At 38.6% G+C, this 15419-nt stretch overlaps 1 protein-coding gene across 3 annotated transcripts in view; it reads right to left on the minus strand.

Annotated features, from left to right (window-relative positions):
- Window positions 1-15419, minus strand: part of MET (MET proto-oncogene, receptor tyrosine kinase) — a 105283-nt gene that overhangs the window by 11706 nt on the left and 78158 nt on the right. For 2 of the 3 annotated variants that reach the window (XM_012652779.1, XM_012652778.1), the window contains 7 exons: window positions 12856-13002; window positions 11021-11177; window positions 10676-10816; window positions 7273-7503; window positions 5281-5361; window positions 3804-3985; window positions 770-879 (listed from right to left, as the gene is read on the minus strand). In XM_012652779.1, the coding sequence (XP_012508233.1) occupies window positions 770-879; window positions 3804-3985; window positions 5281-5361; window positions 7273-7503; window positions 10676-10816; window positions 11021-11177; window positions 12856-13002 (1049 nt within the window). The remainder of the gene's footprint in view (window positions 1-769; window positions 880-3803; window positions 3986-5280; window positions 5362-7272; window positions 7504-10675; window positions 10817-11020; window positions 11178-12855; window positions 13003-15419) is intronic. The other variant, XM_012652780.1, reaches the window with a different exon arrangement.

A 15419-nucleotide genomic window follows, 5' to 3' on the forward strand; every position in this document is an offset into this window, starting at 1 on the left:
GGCTAGGTTAACACATAAAATCCATATACCCCACCACTGAGGTATTATAGAACGAAGATACACAGTAGAGCATTGAGGAAAAACAGCAAAGTTCAACGAAAATCAATTTCTGCTATCTGGGGCTATGCATCCTTTGTTCAAGCTGACTTTTATGCTGTTACATTGACCAAAGCCAAGGTGGGAAGTTAATAGCACAGCTCTTTCATTCACACATACCGTGAGTCATGAATCAGTGCTGTGCAAGAGAAAGCACTGAATCAATTACAAACTGTTGACTGTGTGTCATACAGTCAGGCAGCCAGACACAAATAAAGTTCTTTGTATATTCATTCCCAAATACCATTTTTGGTAGGGCTTCTACAGGCCGACTTCAAATCCACTCTTGGGAAGTTACAATATATTGGTATTTGTGTTACCACCCCTCTTCTTTTCACTGTATAATGCGAGAGATCAAATTCTCCCTCCCAAACACTAATGCAGTGTGAAACCACAACGTTGGGGGCTACTGGTGGGAAGGCCCAAGAAAAGCAAACGTACACAGCAGCTGTTTAAGACCCCCTATAGAGAACCCCTTTTTACATCCTCTGTTTGATAAAGCCTGAAAGCCCCGCCCACATCCCTAGGGCTTACACATGGATTTAAAACTGTAACGGAAATAAAGGACTTTTGCATAAGAAGAGAAAACAGCCTCAGTAGCATAGAACAGTGGGAAACAGATTGTTCCTTGTCACTTCATTTGGACTGCAGGCACAGACATTCTAATACTTACATACAGTTTCTGGCAGCCAAGTCTCTGTGGACAAACTTTTTGCTTGCAAGATATTTCATGCCTTTGGCTACTTGAAGACCAAAGCCAATAAGATCTTTTACAGTTGGGTTCTGCAATCAAAGAGAGTTGGAAAAGCATAAACTAAGTATCTACTGTTCTAAACTCTGATCTTAGAATTCTGAAATATTTATTTATAAAAATTATCTTGTCTCAAAAAAATAACTTGTACCCTGTTGATCGCATCAACCATTTAAGTATCTATTATTGTATGCAAAGCACCAGGTTAAATGTTTTTAAAAAAATTATGGCTAATTCTTACACACTTTTGAAAGGCAGGTGTTATTGGCTCCATTTTCCAGATGGGGAAATGGAAGTGTTTTAAAATGCAGGTTTTATTGTTCTTCAGGTATGATGAGGCCAACAGATCAGGACACAATTGCCATTGAAAACATAGTTTGCTACTTGCAGATTCCAAGAGGAGTGGACACCCGTGTCAGGCAGGGCCACACGGGGACACACTGGGTGGGAGGCGGAGGGAGTGAGGGGAAACATGGGCATGAGCCTTTATTGCAGTTTCCATGGGAAGAAATGAGTGAAGTAGGGAAAGTAGGTTTAGGATTGGCTAATTTGAATAATTTCCATTGGCTCTGGGGTATAGGGGCTGTCCCCAGGAGTGTGGTGCTTGGCCCTGGGGTGATTAGGGTAGGTGGACAGTGGGAGGCTGATAAAGGGGGCGGCTGGGTTCTGGGCTCTTGATTGGTTGATTTGCATATGAAAGGAGGCAAGTTGTTAGCCATTTCCAGCAATTAGCTAGCCCTGGGAGGGGCATTCCCTTCGGGTCAGCAAGGCCCCAGAGGTGAAAGCATCAGAAACCCATTTAACAATGGGAGGCTCAGAGAGATACTAAACCACTCAGATGGTAAGTGGTGAAGTTAGGATTTTAACCTAAGTCTGTTAGGCTGCAAAGGCTACACCGCAGTGAAATCGGTTACATCCGAAGCCCTCCTGCTGGTACTGAAGCACCAGCCCACAGCTCCAGAGGCGCTGGACCCACATGGAGAATGGGATACCCCATTCTCCGTAAGCTCCATCCACAAAATTGTCTGGACAGAGGAACGCCTTTAGTAACTATGAGAACTGTATCGGAAATGATATAGGTACCACTCAGGCAGGTAGCCCTGAGCAGGGCTGGGCTATTAGAACAGGGTGTCTCTGCAGCTGCCACTGTGGAGTGTGTAAGCGCAAGAGGTGGTCCGTGGGGACCTTGCAAGAAAGGCTGCAGCCCGAAGCCAGTTCCTGTGATTTAGGCCTCTCTTTAAGGTACATCTGTGTTCGTGGCCATCATTAGTACTGACTCCTTGGGTTAAAAAAGTCATGGCACTATCCCATACTATATTACAGGAAATCTCTATCATGCTTTAACCCCAGGGGAATAATACCCTACAGAAGGTAGCACATCCAACCAGATTAATTCACCAGGGTAATGACAAGAGCTAAAGTGGGAAAGTGGGATCTGTCAGGACAGCTTTGTGCTTTGTAAGGTAAATTCACCTTATCAGCAAAATATTCACTGCCAGGGAGTGTTGTATTCTTTTGGCTGAATGCAAACTATTTCTTTACTGTTCTAAAGCTTATTGTCTCTGAGAACTTGACCCCGTATTTGTGAAGTTGTTTTTGATTAGCAGTAAAGCTGCTCCCTTAACTCCCACAGAGAAGGAGCCTGTGAATTCAGTTTTGGGGACTCCGCCCCCCCACCCTGCCTGGCCCTGGCCCAGTCAAAACTTGCTTACCTGTTAGGTCCTGGCATAAATGTCTTAAAGAAAATTCCCACTTGCAAGAGCCTAAGCAGCTTTTTTGCAACCCTGGGCTTGTTCATTCAATAAATATTTACTGAGAGCTATGTGCCGAACACTATTTTAGGCGTTATTGCCACAGCAGTGAGCAAAATACACAAATGCCCCTGCGCTCATGAGCTTGCATTCCTATGGGATTGAGTGTGTACACATGTATATGCATATACAGACATATATACACATACATATATAGCTATTATTTATTTGCTTATTGTCTAGTAAAGCACTATTCAATAGAAATATAATGTAAGCCACATATTTAATTTAAAATTTTCCAGCAACCATATTAAAAAAGTAAAAAGAAACAGGCGAAATCAATTTTCACAATATATTTTTTAACCCAACACATCCAAAATATTATTATTTCAACATAGCATCAATATAAATAATCATTAATGAAATAGTTTACCTTCTTTTTAAAAAGTGATGAATTCAGAATCTGCGATGTATTCTACACTTACAGCACATTTCAATTTGAAATGGCCACCTTTCACATGTGACTCATGGCCACCGTATTGGACAGCTTAGGCCTAGTGTATCAGATGATGATAAGTGTGATGGAGGAGAACAGAGCAGGGGAAAGAAGATTGGCTGAAGGCTTGAGGGTGGGTGGGTCTGTTGCCGTTTTAAATAGGTCAGAGAAGCCTCATTTTGAAGATGACATTAGGGCAAAGAGCTGAAGATGAGGAAGCAAGATATGTGGATATTTGTGGGAAGAGCGTTCAGACAGAGGGGACAGCAAGTGCAAATGTGCTGAGGTAGGAGAGTGGGTGGCAAGTATTAAGAAATAGCAAGGGACTCATTTGTAATTAATTCTTCCATGTCTTCCAGAGTTAAACTTCCATATGGGACGAGGCTTGCTCTGCCTCTATTTCTCCTGCACTGTGCTCAGTTTCTGGGATATAGTAGGAACTCAAAGATGACTAAATGTCCTTATCAGGGGTAAGGTAGAGCAAGGCTGCTTGCAGGGCAACTAAGAATCATTGCTCCTGGAAACCCTTCCAGGGGTCACTATTTTCCCACCAGGATAGAAGATTTCGAGGTACATTTGAACAGTGCCAACATTCTACACGTGCATGTTTGGCTAATAGCATTTTTAAAGACTCAAAGCAGGCCCGTTCTGAAGGGCTGGCTGGCTTACGGGCTAGTTCACCAGTTAGTAGGCTTGGCAGTATACGTACATGTGTCTCATTTCGAATGAAATTTCGAAGATCTCCATGTTTCATGTAAGGTAGGACCACCAGGGGAGACCCTTCGCTCCGCAGGCAGATTCCCAAGAGTGACAGGACGTTGGGATGGCTGAAATCTTTCATGATGATTCCTTCAGTAAGAAACTGGGAAACTTCTCCTATGTCAGTGATTCCTGAGAAATCCAGTGATGGAGACATTAGCTTCATTATGGAGGAACGACTACTTTGTCAATTTTAGATAGGAAGAGCAATGAAATGTAAAACCATAGAGTTAACATCTTGTCCTGAGGCCTCAATCTCAGCATGTTCTTTTCACAATACATCTGAGTGAATGATGTCACCTTGCACTGTGCCTTCAAGTCACCGCCTACACTCACTTTTGTAAGATAGAGTCCAGCAACCGGTTTGCCCCATAGAAACTTAGTCCAGTGTTTGCACCTAGTTTTCATACAGACTGTCCCTTTATTTACCTCTTGGTCAGACTTTCAACAAAATTAATCATACAGAAGGCTGTTCAGCATGGAGATTTACATTTAAAAAACACTGAAATAGTTGTAGCGATAATGTATCTTGCAGGCAAACTTTCCATTTGTTCATTTAAAGCTTATTAATCCCAATATGTTTGTAACATAGCTGGTTCACATTTTTCAGGCTGCTGCAAATCGTAAGCAGAAAATTAGACATGGAAGTAGAAAAAGCAAGCATGTGGGACCTCTCAACAAAGGTGGAGCCAGGAACACTCTGTTATGTGGAGTATGTTGGGTTGTATAAGGTAGTAATTTATGGCCATAATTATAGCTCTTGAGTCATCAATAAAGACTTAGTTTATGTTGGGAAGCATTCCCTGTTTCTTAAACAGAGTATGCATTTCATCTTAAAAAGATTTTCTCAACAACCGCTAAAATTTTAAGAAATGTTCCAGCATTTAAAAGGGGGTAAGTTTCAGTTATTTAGGAAGTTCATTTATGTGGACTACCTCATTCCCCAAAAATGAGGATAAATGAGGTATTACCATACTTCTGATTTTTCAATTTTCTGCCAGCATATTTTTCTCCTGTTTGTCTTATTTCATTTTTTATCTTTTTAATGGAAGTCGTGGTTAAAAAATAATTATAGTAATGCCTCTGGGTAATATGAGTCATTACTACTGTATGTGCCAACATGCTTCCAATAGTTTCCATAAATGTCACTTGCAAAACAAATATTAAAGCCAAACAGTTAAATGATAGTTCATCCAAGAACCTAATTTCTCTCACATCCTTACTTATGAGTGCTCTGAGGGATAATTTCAGAGGATATATTACAATAGGAGTTTAGAACAAACACGTTTTTCAGGATTAGACCCATAATTTTAGCAGTGGCTGATTTTTCCACAAGGGAAAGTGTAAATCAACATTTTATTATAAGCCATTTGTTAGTCTGCAAACCACCAGAAGTGTAATCCACTGTTAAGTAAAATTTAACTCACTATTCAAGGATTTCACAGCACAGTGAATTTTCTTGCCATCGTTGTCCAACAAAGTCCCATGATATACGCAACCAAAATGCCCTGTGTGAAAGAGGGAACTTGGTTAGTGCTGCATGATGTTTATGCAATAATTATTTGTCAAGCCCTTCATGGCCTTCATGTCCTTTTTCCTATATGGCAAACAAGTGCATTTTAAAAATACTTTTGATTAACAACATCAAAAGTGTGTGTGTGTTTGTGTATACATGTAGATGCAATACATTTCACCCAAGGATACAAGCAATATGGTTATCAGATGATAAAAGCTATAGGTGATCTGACTGTTATTAAAGGCTAATATAACAAAATATTCAAGCATAGTGGAACCAGTGAAAACAGGAATAACATCTGCCTCATAAAAATAATTTGTTATTTTTAAGGATTAAATCATATTTTTCAAATATGAAAATAAAGTTTTACCCACATGAAGAAAGGTAGTAAAATAAGTTCCCTATATTCCAATAAACTGAAATGAAACAAAAATGTTACTACCAGAAATAAGATTAGTATTATAGAATAAGGATTTCCCCCATTAGTCACTGGTTAATACGTAATCCAGGTTGGCAGAAACTGAAAGGCAGTTGCCCAAATGAAGCAAATTCACTCTGACTCATTTCATCCAGTTCTCTCTGGCTTTAACCACATCATCTTCCCGATGGTAGCCTTTCTTCCAGTGGCAGTAATTTTCCCCAGAGGTGCCAAATGTCTGATAGCTGTGTAAGTCATTAATTAATTCATCCTTCCAGCTAAGACACCCTGAGTGCCTGGTATGTCAGGCATTAGGCCACCCTCTGGTAATGCAAAGGTGAATAAAATGAAACCTGTGCTCTTGAGAGGCCACATTCTCCTGGAGAAAAACATATAAATAGTAGCTAATATTTATAAAATTGTTAATAATTATTACTTCAAAAGGGAAACAACTGCCATTTTAGCACCATTCATGATAAAAAATTCTCATTTTACAATGTGTAGAATCAGAACACGATTAGTGAGGCCACACACTCTAAAATTGGTGCGAAAACTGGGATTTACAGGCCCATAACAGAACTATATATTACTCTGACGTGAGACATGGCAACATGGTTGTTCACAGTGAAACCATTCTTTGGGAAGGAGAAGCACGGTAAGGATTATACTGCGGAGTGTGTGATAGAGGAACGTGTGGATGCTGCCACCTGAAAATGAGAAGGCCTCGGGTTCACATAAGGCAAATCATGCCATCAGCTCCTCCTGCATCGCGCTGGCAGATGGCTGTGCAACCTCTGGCAGCATATACAGAAAAGAAAAGGGATCAGAGGCCATTCAGCATTAAGGGCAAAAGCTTTTTGGAAATACAAGAGAAGAGTGGAGTTCAGTTCCTGGCTTGTGGTTGGCTTCTTTTCCTGCTAAACATTTCCTCAAATACTGTTTATGCTAGCTGTGATTACTGTCCTGGCTAGCTTATTACAAATATTCATTCTTCTTTGTATAAAGAAATTGGAGTGCATTGTGGAGATGATATATGTTGCTTCAGATCAGGGCATGCTATAAATTCCCTGTCTTCTGATGCTGTCCAGCAGTGTACACACTGTTATAAACCAGGCTTCACGGAGTTTGTCGTAAAAGAGAGACAGGAGAGAGATTATGAGTGAAAATATTAGAACTTAAAAGAATGATTTTTGGAAGAAAGTAGATGGCACCTTCCAAGAAACCATAGTTGCCGGTATGACCGAGATGAAGAAGAAATGTGATTTAGTTCTCGTATGTTTGGGAGATTATCCCATTGCTTCCACGCACAGGGGCAAATCCCTGTGGATGTGATTTGCAGGGCTGCAGAACCGAAATCAGGCACACTTGTTATCAGTGCTCTGTCAGTCGCTTTCGCCATTGTCTAAGTTCCTAATCTGCAAAGGCAGAAGATAAAATGCTCACTGGAAAATCGTATTTAACAAAAAGCTGAGTGGAAATACTTACCTCTTCCTATGACTTCATTGAAATGCACAATCAGGCTACTGGGCCCAATCACAACGTGCTGCACTGCCTGGACCAGCTCTGGATTTAGAGCACTGAGGTCAATGTGGACAGTATTTTGCAGTAATGGACTGGATATATCAGAGTCCCCACTAGTTAGGATGGGGGACAGGTCTGTCAGAGGATACTGCACTTGTCTGCATGATCCATTCTGAGATGAGTTAGGAAACTGGTCTGCAAGATAAAGCAAAATTATTAGAAAACAACAGTGACACCTCACTTAATGGGGACTGCAACAGGGGCAGCAAACTGCATGAATAATGAAGCTTGAATTTTTACAACTAAATAAATGGTGGTTATATCATTGAATGCGGCTAGGAAGATCCTTTACAAAGAAATTGGCATGATAAAAATGTTAATACATTGGGAAAAGATACTGGCTTATATACACAAACATTTTATAAAATGTTTACAAATTTTCTATTAAGTAGACTAAGCGTTAACTTTGAAAGTTTATTCACCCTCTTCATTTCCTTAGACGTTTCTCTTTAAATCAATAGCAAAGGCAATGCTTGAAGTTTATTTTTGAATATACCGTGTCCTTAAGAATGGGGAGCAGCAAAGGTAGTTAAGCAACTGTCTAGTCTCACAAAAATCCAGCTCAAATGTGAGAAAATGAAAAAGATGCCTTTTGAGAGGCATTTATTAATGGAATTAATAATTTCATTTCCTTAGACGTTTCTCTTTAAATCAATAGCAAAGGCAATGCTTGAAGTTTATTTTTGAATATACCGCGTCCTTAAGAATGGGGAGCAGCAAAGGTAGTTAAGCAACTGTCTAGTCTCATAAAAATCCAGCTCAAACGTGAGAAAATGAAAAAGTTGCCTTTTGAGAGGCATTTATTAATGGAATTAATAATACCATTTATTAATAATAAATGGATTCCTGGCTGAGGGAGAAAAAAATACATATGATTACAAATAAATAATGGGCTAACCTTTCAGAACTGAAAGCTTTTTGCGTGAGTGGTAAATTCTCCATCGTGTGGTAATGGGGCAGCGGACTTAGTGTTACTGCTGTCTAGAGAGGGCAGGTTACAACTGGGTTAGATACCATCCCACTGTGCAGTGGGCCGCACTTGGAAAGGGGTGTGCATTCCTTAAAAGTTGATCTTTAAAACCAAAGGTCTGTAAGAGCTTCAGGCAGGGTTCCCTTTCGCAAGGAGAAACTTTTTTCATTTCATGAAGAAGGAATTGTGCTGAAAGTAAATTTTAAAGTGCCAAAGAGGGCAAGGAAGCCACCAGTTGCTTTCCCCTTCCCCCTGGGATCCATATGGATGAAGGAGGGGGCAGCACAACCGCAGCAGCTGACTCGAAGATGAACTAGGCATAGTATTGACATGTATTAGTAGACCAACAGGGAGAGGGTTATGTGTGGGGGGTCCCTATTGGCACCAAAAGATGATATTGTTTGTTTGTAAAAGGACAGGGGAATCAGAATTTGAGAGAAGGGCATAAAAAGAAAGCTGATGGCACACTGGCTATTCCTAACCCCACTTAAGCATTTTTAGTATTTTCCACAGAGAACAGTTTGATTGATAATAAATGAACTTGCCCAGAGCAGTGCATTTCAAAAGTGGTTTCAGAAAAGCTTTGGGTGGCACCAACCGTCACAGGAGTCACTAGCCAGAAATATGGCAGATGCAACCTTAAAGGAAAGATGTGGAACATCAGGGAAGTACCTGAAATGTTGAGTGGATGAGGGAAGGAGGGAGCCTAGCTAGGTGCCTGCTCCTTTAATCCCAAGGAATCGGGTTCTCCAAACCCCTCCCAGCAGGCTGGAAATGCAAGTGAGCCTCTCTAAACTTAGTTTTCATTTTCACTTTCCAAATATTTGCACCTGGAGATCAGAGTTCCACATTGTCAGGGGTGCAGAGACTGAGGCAAATCCTTGGTGAGACAGGAAAAAAGTCCTTTGGCATGAAAATTCTACTGACCCTTAGCTAAGTCCAAACATGTGCAGAAACCAAGTGAGCCATCAATGTGTGGCACTGGTGTCGAACCATGGAGAATTCTAGATCTCCATGGAAAAGACTAGTGAGAAGGCTGCCCCCACCAGATACAGAGAGAAAAGCTCTGCAGTTGCCTCTTCCTTAGGTTCTGGGTGTTCATCTATTTCCTCATTTCTCCTCTCTGGATGACCGTCTTTTGCCTATTTTATCTTCCCATGTCTCAGGAGCAGGCTCAGTGTAGAAAAGATTAGAACTCAACTTTCTCAGCAACAAAGACAGAGGTTTGGTGAGTAAAGAGGTTGAAGGAAGATTAGATAAGCTTTAAAAAAATTATTTGTGACTTTTAATGATCTCAGATTAGAGCTATTAAATGTAAATATAAAATACTAAATAAATCTAAGTTTCAAAACTATAGACTAGGTTTGATTTGTCCATATCATTAAAGGAATGGATTTTTAAAGGCAAATGGAATCATGTAGACAAAGACAATGTTTACTATGTGTATCTCTACAGAAATAACATAAACTTCAAAAAATAAGAGGCAGTGAGTATTGAAAAAGTTAAAATGTCAAGTGCTTCATTACTCTTGTATTTGTTTGGATGAGCACCTTCTAACTTTTCCAGTATCTTTAACAGTCTGTGACTCATTTTATTTGTCCAATGGTAAATATTCAACCAGGAAAATGCTTGTACTTGACTCATGTCCTGTAACTTCTAAAGATAATGCAGCTGATACAATACAGACATTTTGTGTTTACCAGGAGATTTTAAATAAAACATTGTGAAAAGCTCTGGTTAACTTGACCATTACCGGGCCTAATGTTTTGCAAAGCAGATAATGTCGAACACTCCTTTTTTAATAGAATAATTGAAGCTTTTTCTTGGATAAGTCTCAAAATATGTTCAAGTCCTGGAATGCTGTAGGTAGCAGGCTATGTACTAACATTTCATTGAAAATGTTTCAAAGGATTACTAACAGTGTAATTTAAATGTTTGGGCTTCAACAGGTAACAAAGGTAGCAGTTCCAACTTATATTTAAACACATATCTGTTTTGTAACTTAACTCTTCCTGAGTTGTGAAAGAGAGCTTCACAATTTCTTAGCATCATACTCAGATGATAAATAAGTTACCTTTGTTCAAATGATTTAAAAATTAACCTTTTTGTGAGAAGGGAGCTTAAAGGCTCTAAAATTATAATGTAATATATACATGGGTTCATTTAGAAATAAGAGCCATGTAATTCTTTGTTAAATTAAATATTTCTTTGGCAAAGGTAAATAATTCTTGAACATTTTTATAAAAATATAAAGGCAAAACCAAAAATAAACAACAATGCCACAACCCACTGAGGTATATGTATAGGTATTTCTCTGAACAATAAACTGAAATATACCTTCTGGAAAAGTAGCTCGGTAGTCTACAGATTCATTTGAAACCATTTCTGTAGTTGGGCTTACACTTCGGGCACTTACAAGCCTATCCAAATGAGGAGTGTGTACTCTTGCATCATAGCGAACTAATTCACTGCCCAGATCTTAAAACAGAGAGAAAGAAAGAGCTTGTTAAAGACTTGGCTACCATGGGTCCCAGTAGACTTTGACCCAGTGCCCAGAATGCATGGGTTTTATGGATCGCAAATAAGACAGCACACATGAATCTATGAGATTTTAAACTGTAATGACTGCATTCTTAAGATAACTTCTAGAAAGAAACAATAACAACAACAACAAAAATGCACCTTTAATTTGCTTTCTCTTTTTCATCCACAGGAAAAGCCCGAGTAGTAATAAGAGTATTATTGATGTTGAGACAACACCAACAATCAATCCTGTGAAATTCTGATCTGGTTGAACTATTACTTTTCCAAGGACGGTTGAAGAAACTGCTTGCTTCCACTACAAATGATAAATAAAGAAAAGTCAGAATTTAGCCATGATAGGTATTTGCACTACACAGGTTGAAGCACAATCTCTGGGTCCCAAACACCACGTGGTTATTACCACTCTAGAAGTGGCACAATTGCCTTCTGGATAATAAGAGATTCCTCAATTCTGCTTTGATGTTCAAATAATTAGGGTATACTGATCCCCAAACCACTTATATTACACTTAGCTGTTTGTATTTGTAACTAGGTATTAGGGATAAAAAGACAAATAAAAAGCAGGAACTGAAGTACAGAATGGGAAACAGACAAATTAATGATTATAACACAATGTGGCAGATACCACTGAAGTGTGACTAAATAGTAGAGGGCGGAGACAGTGGACACTAATTCTGTCCTGGAGGGTGGAGTGGAGGGCAGAGAAGACTTCCTATAAGAGGTAAATAATCGTATTATGATTATAGGACAATAAAGTCTCAGAATATTTTAATTTCAGTTTTGATATATAGAAGAAATCTTTGAGGTTCCCTCTGGCTCTGATATTTTATGATTTTTAGGATTTATGGTCCTTCTGAAATTCCAACTCTAATCTCATGACTCAATCTTAGATTTTCTAATTTTTTTTTATACTTTCCATTTCATAACTTTTTGGAAGACTTTGGGAACCATTTAAAAATCACTTACTCTTAGATAAACAAAATGTGATATATGCATAGTGGAATATTATTCATCCACAGGAAGGAATGAAGGACCGACACAAACTACGACATGAATGAACCTTGAAAACATTATGCTAAGTAAAATAAGCCAGACACAAAAGGATAAATATTGTATGATTCCACTTACATGAAATATCTAGGCTAATTTATAGAGACGGAAAGTAGATTAGAAGTTACCAGTTCAGAAAGGACAGAATGTGGAATTACAGAGCTTAATAGTTATAGAGCTTCTGATTGGGGTGATGAAAAAGTTTTGGAATTAGGTAGTGGTGATGGTTATACAACATTGTGAATTAATGCCACTGAACTGTATATTTAAAAATGGCTAAAATGGCAAATTTTATGTTATACAACCATAATTTAAAGAAGTTAACAGTATAATATACCAGAACCCTTTACTGTATACTTTAAATGGGTAAATTATATGGTATGTGAATTACATCACAATAAAGCTGTTAAAGAAAAAAAAAAGAATGAAAAACACTCACTCTGGTTCTAGATTATCTGATTTAGCTGTCTACATTGTAAAATGGCTTAATCCTCATTTTACTTTGTCTAGTGTGTACATATTTTTCTTATGGGATTCCATGAACTTGTGATCACTGTAGCAGGCAGTGGTACAACGGGCTCTGGCCTGCTGGGGTGGTGGGAGGTGGGGAAAGGGACGCTCTTGGGAGCATCCTTATCCCCTCTGAAAATGACAGCAAGTTCTGGGAAGAGTGTAGCATGATGGAGAAGCCCCATGTGTGGGTGGAAAGGACTTTTGAGACCTACCCTCCTAAGGTTGGAGAAGGAGACAGCGTTACAAAAAAAACACCTCGCTGTTTCTAAAATAACAACTGCGGATGAAGGCTGAGCTGATGAGCCAAAGCCAACACATAGATGAGCTTTAATGATTTATTTTAAGCCTGCAAGTGACATAATTACACTGGCTTCCTTATTTACATCAGGAGAGGAATGCAGGAATCCCACCTCTATATTTAGCTCACTGTTCAATTTCAGCAGGTCATTGGGGACCGTGCATAAAACGGCTTCAGAATGGGAGTGGATATTCTCACAGCTCTTATTTCCAACTTTTAGCACTTCACCTTTCACTGCTTCAGGGTCAATATCATTTCCCTGGAAGAAAAAAAAAAGAGGTTGTTAACACTTCACAGTTTTGCAGGAATGCTAACAATGGTGAGGGAATATAAATATACTGCAAACGTGGGCCAAGTTGTTTGCCAAGGCACATGATTTTATGATGCTAATTTTCATGGGAATTGGCGTAGTTGAAGGGGAGCATGACCATTCCAGGGCACTGATTAGTCAGGAATTACAGAATATAGCTTTTCCATCAAGTCGGATATTAGAGAAAAGGAGAGAGATTCATGCTTCACATCCTCATGATGAATGACGTCTTACCCATAATCATCTTATTGTTGTCTTCAGGGGCTATCGATGTTTGGCAAAAAGAAGCAACTTAGAGACTTAGCTGTTGCACTGCCTAACACTGCCTAATGCAGACATTCTCAGCCTTGACTTCACTTTTAGAATCACACTGAGAACTTTAAAGAATACTGATACTCTGGATCCCGTCTCCAGAGATCTGATGTTAAATCATTGCTAATGTATTCACAGTGTATTATTTTATGTTAATACATTCCTTTTCTGTTTGAGTTGGGCAGTTTCTTTTCATCCTTCTTGAACACTTGAATCCTATACATAAATGAATTCATTTTTGAAGAAATTCCTGTGAGATGCTGTATGACCATCATTATGATGTGAGAGCACAATGACGTTATTTTGAACAATTACATAGTTACATGAGGATTTTTTTTTTTAAAATTACTCAATTTGACATATTTAGTTAACTGGAGGTACCATCAGGCATTTTAAAAACATCAACATTTTGTTGAAGAAACCAATAATTAGCCTTGGGAAAGAAGAGCAAACATAGGTATAATTTCTCATATCAAGACCTAATGAGTACAGTTATTTACTGAACAAGCTATTACTTTGAGGAGAGGTGTAAAAAAACCATATTAATATTTTTCTTATGGACAAAGAACAGCCAGTAATAACTACAGTACTGCTACTTTGTTTTATATCATCTTTAATACTTGGCAAACTCCATTCACATACATTGTCTCATATGGATCTCAGTAGATAGGTAGGTCAGATATTATTCTAGGAAAAGAAGTTGGAAGAAAATACTTCTTTATAACTTGAAGTTGGAGTTTAAGAAAAAATGGATATAGACAAACCCTATCCTTATATTTCTAGAGGCAGTATGTGTAGACCATTGAACCAGGTCAGCCTCACAGGGCAACTCAACATAGAAGCACATAAATCTAATAGGTCACTTTGGGCCTTCAAATGACAACTTGTTGGTTAGGTCTGAGGAGGGCTAACGCCCTTACATATTGGAGGGAATTCATGGAATGACAAAGAAAAGAGATTAAAGAGCTGGAGGGCTTGATTTATGAGGGAAGGACTAAAACGTGTCTTGCTTGCTTAGGTAATAACTAAAGTTGGGGGAAGGGATGAACATACTGCATTTCCATTTCCAATACTCGTTTTTGAGGCTTCGGATCTTGGATGCTGCATAAAGCCTTCTCTAAAACAAAAACAAATCACACAACCACACAACTGAATCCCTTTTCATACATAGCTAGCAAAGAACTCAGGGTAAGTAGTAATTTATAAAAGAGATTACTATCAGCTTTGTATATGTAATTGTTTTAAAGGCCTAAAACCCAAGATATTATACAAGCAATCCTGGTAGCAGCACACTACTATATAACAGAGGGATCCAAATTGGGAAGAATAAAAATAGATGTAGGCTAATTTTTGCCATTTAAAATAAACATAGCTTTATTGAGATGTGAAAAATATATATGTTTAGAACTTCTATTTTCAATTTTATTATTACTTATTATTGAACATTAACTATTATTAAATAGAAGAACATATTTACAAAATCACCTCAGTTTTTTGTCATTAAAATAGTAATATACGGGTTTGTAAATAAGCAACAAAAGAGGGAGCTTTCTGATTTTTAATCCCCTGAACATATAGAGCAATTTAGAGTGATGATTATCTCATTTTATCCTGAAAATGCTCCCCCTGAGGTAGGTATTATTGTCATTCCTGCTCTACATATGTAGAACTAAGGTTCATTTTAAAGGGGCTAGGTCGCAAAGCAAATTCAATTCCATTTGATACAAAATCTACTAACCATCTGCTGTGGGTTAGACACAGCTCTAGTCATGAGAATATAAAGATGAGTAAGAGTTTCTTCCTCTCAGTTTCTTCCTGTAGCATTAAAATGGATAGATTTCTAAAATGACAACTAATTACTCCCAATGTGTCACATCATTGTCCTGTCCCTCTCCAGCTCTGGCCAGGTGTGACGTAATGTTTCTATCGGGGGAACTCATATCTGAGATGGCTTCAGAACAGAGCAGATGGGAGTCAAAGTGGGTAGGATTTGAGAAACAGCACTAAAATAGGGGGAGTCCTGCAAGTTTTCATAGATCCAGGTGGCCACAAGG

The sequence above is a fragment of the Propithecus coquereli genome, unplaced genomic scaffold (genome assembly GCF_000956105.1).
Source record: "Propithecus coquereli isolate 6110/MARCELLA unplaced genomic scaffold, Pcoq_1.0 Scaffold4, whole genome shotgun sequence".
NCBI classification, from domain to species: Eukaryota; Metazoa; Chordata; class Mammalia; order Primates; family Indriidae; genus Propithecus; species Propithecus coquereli.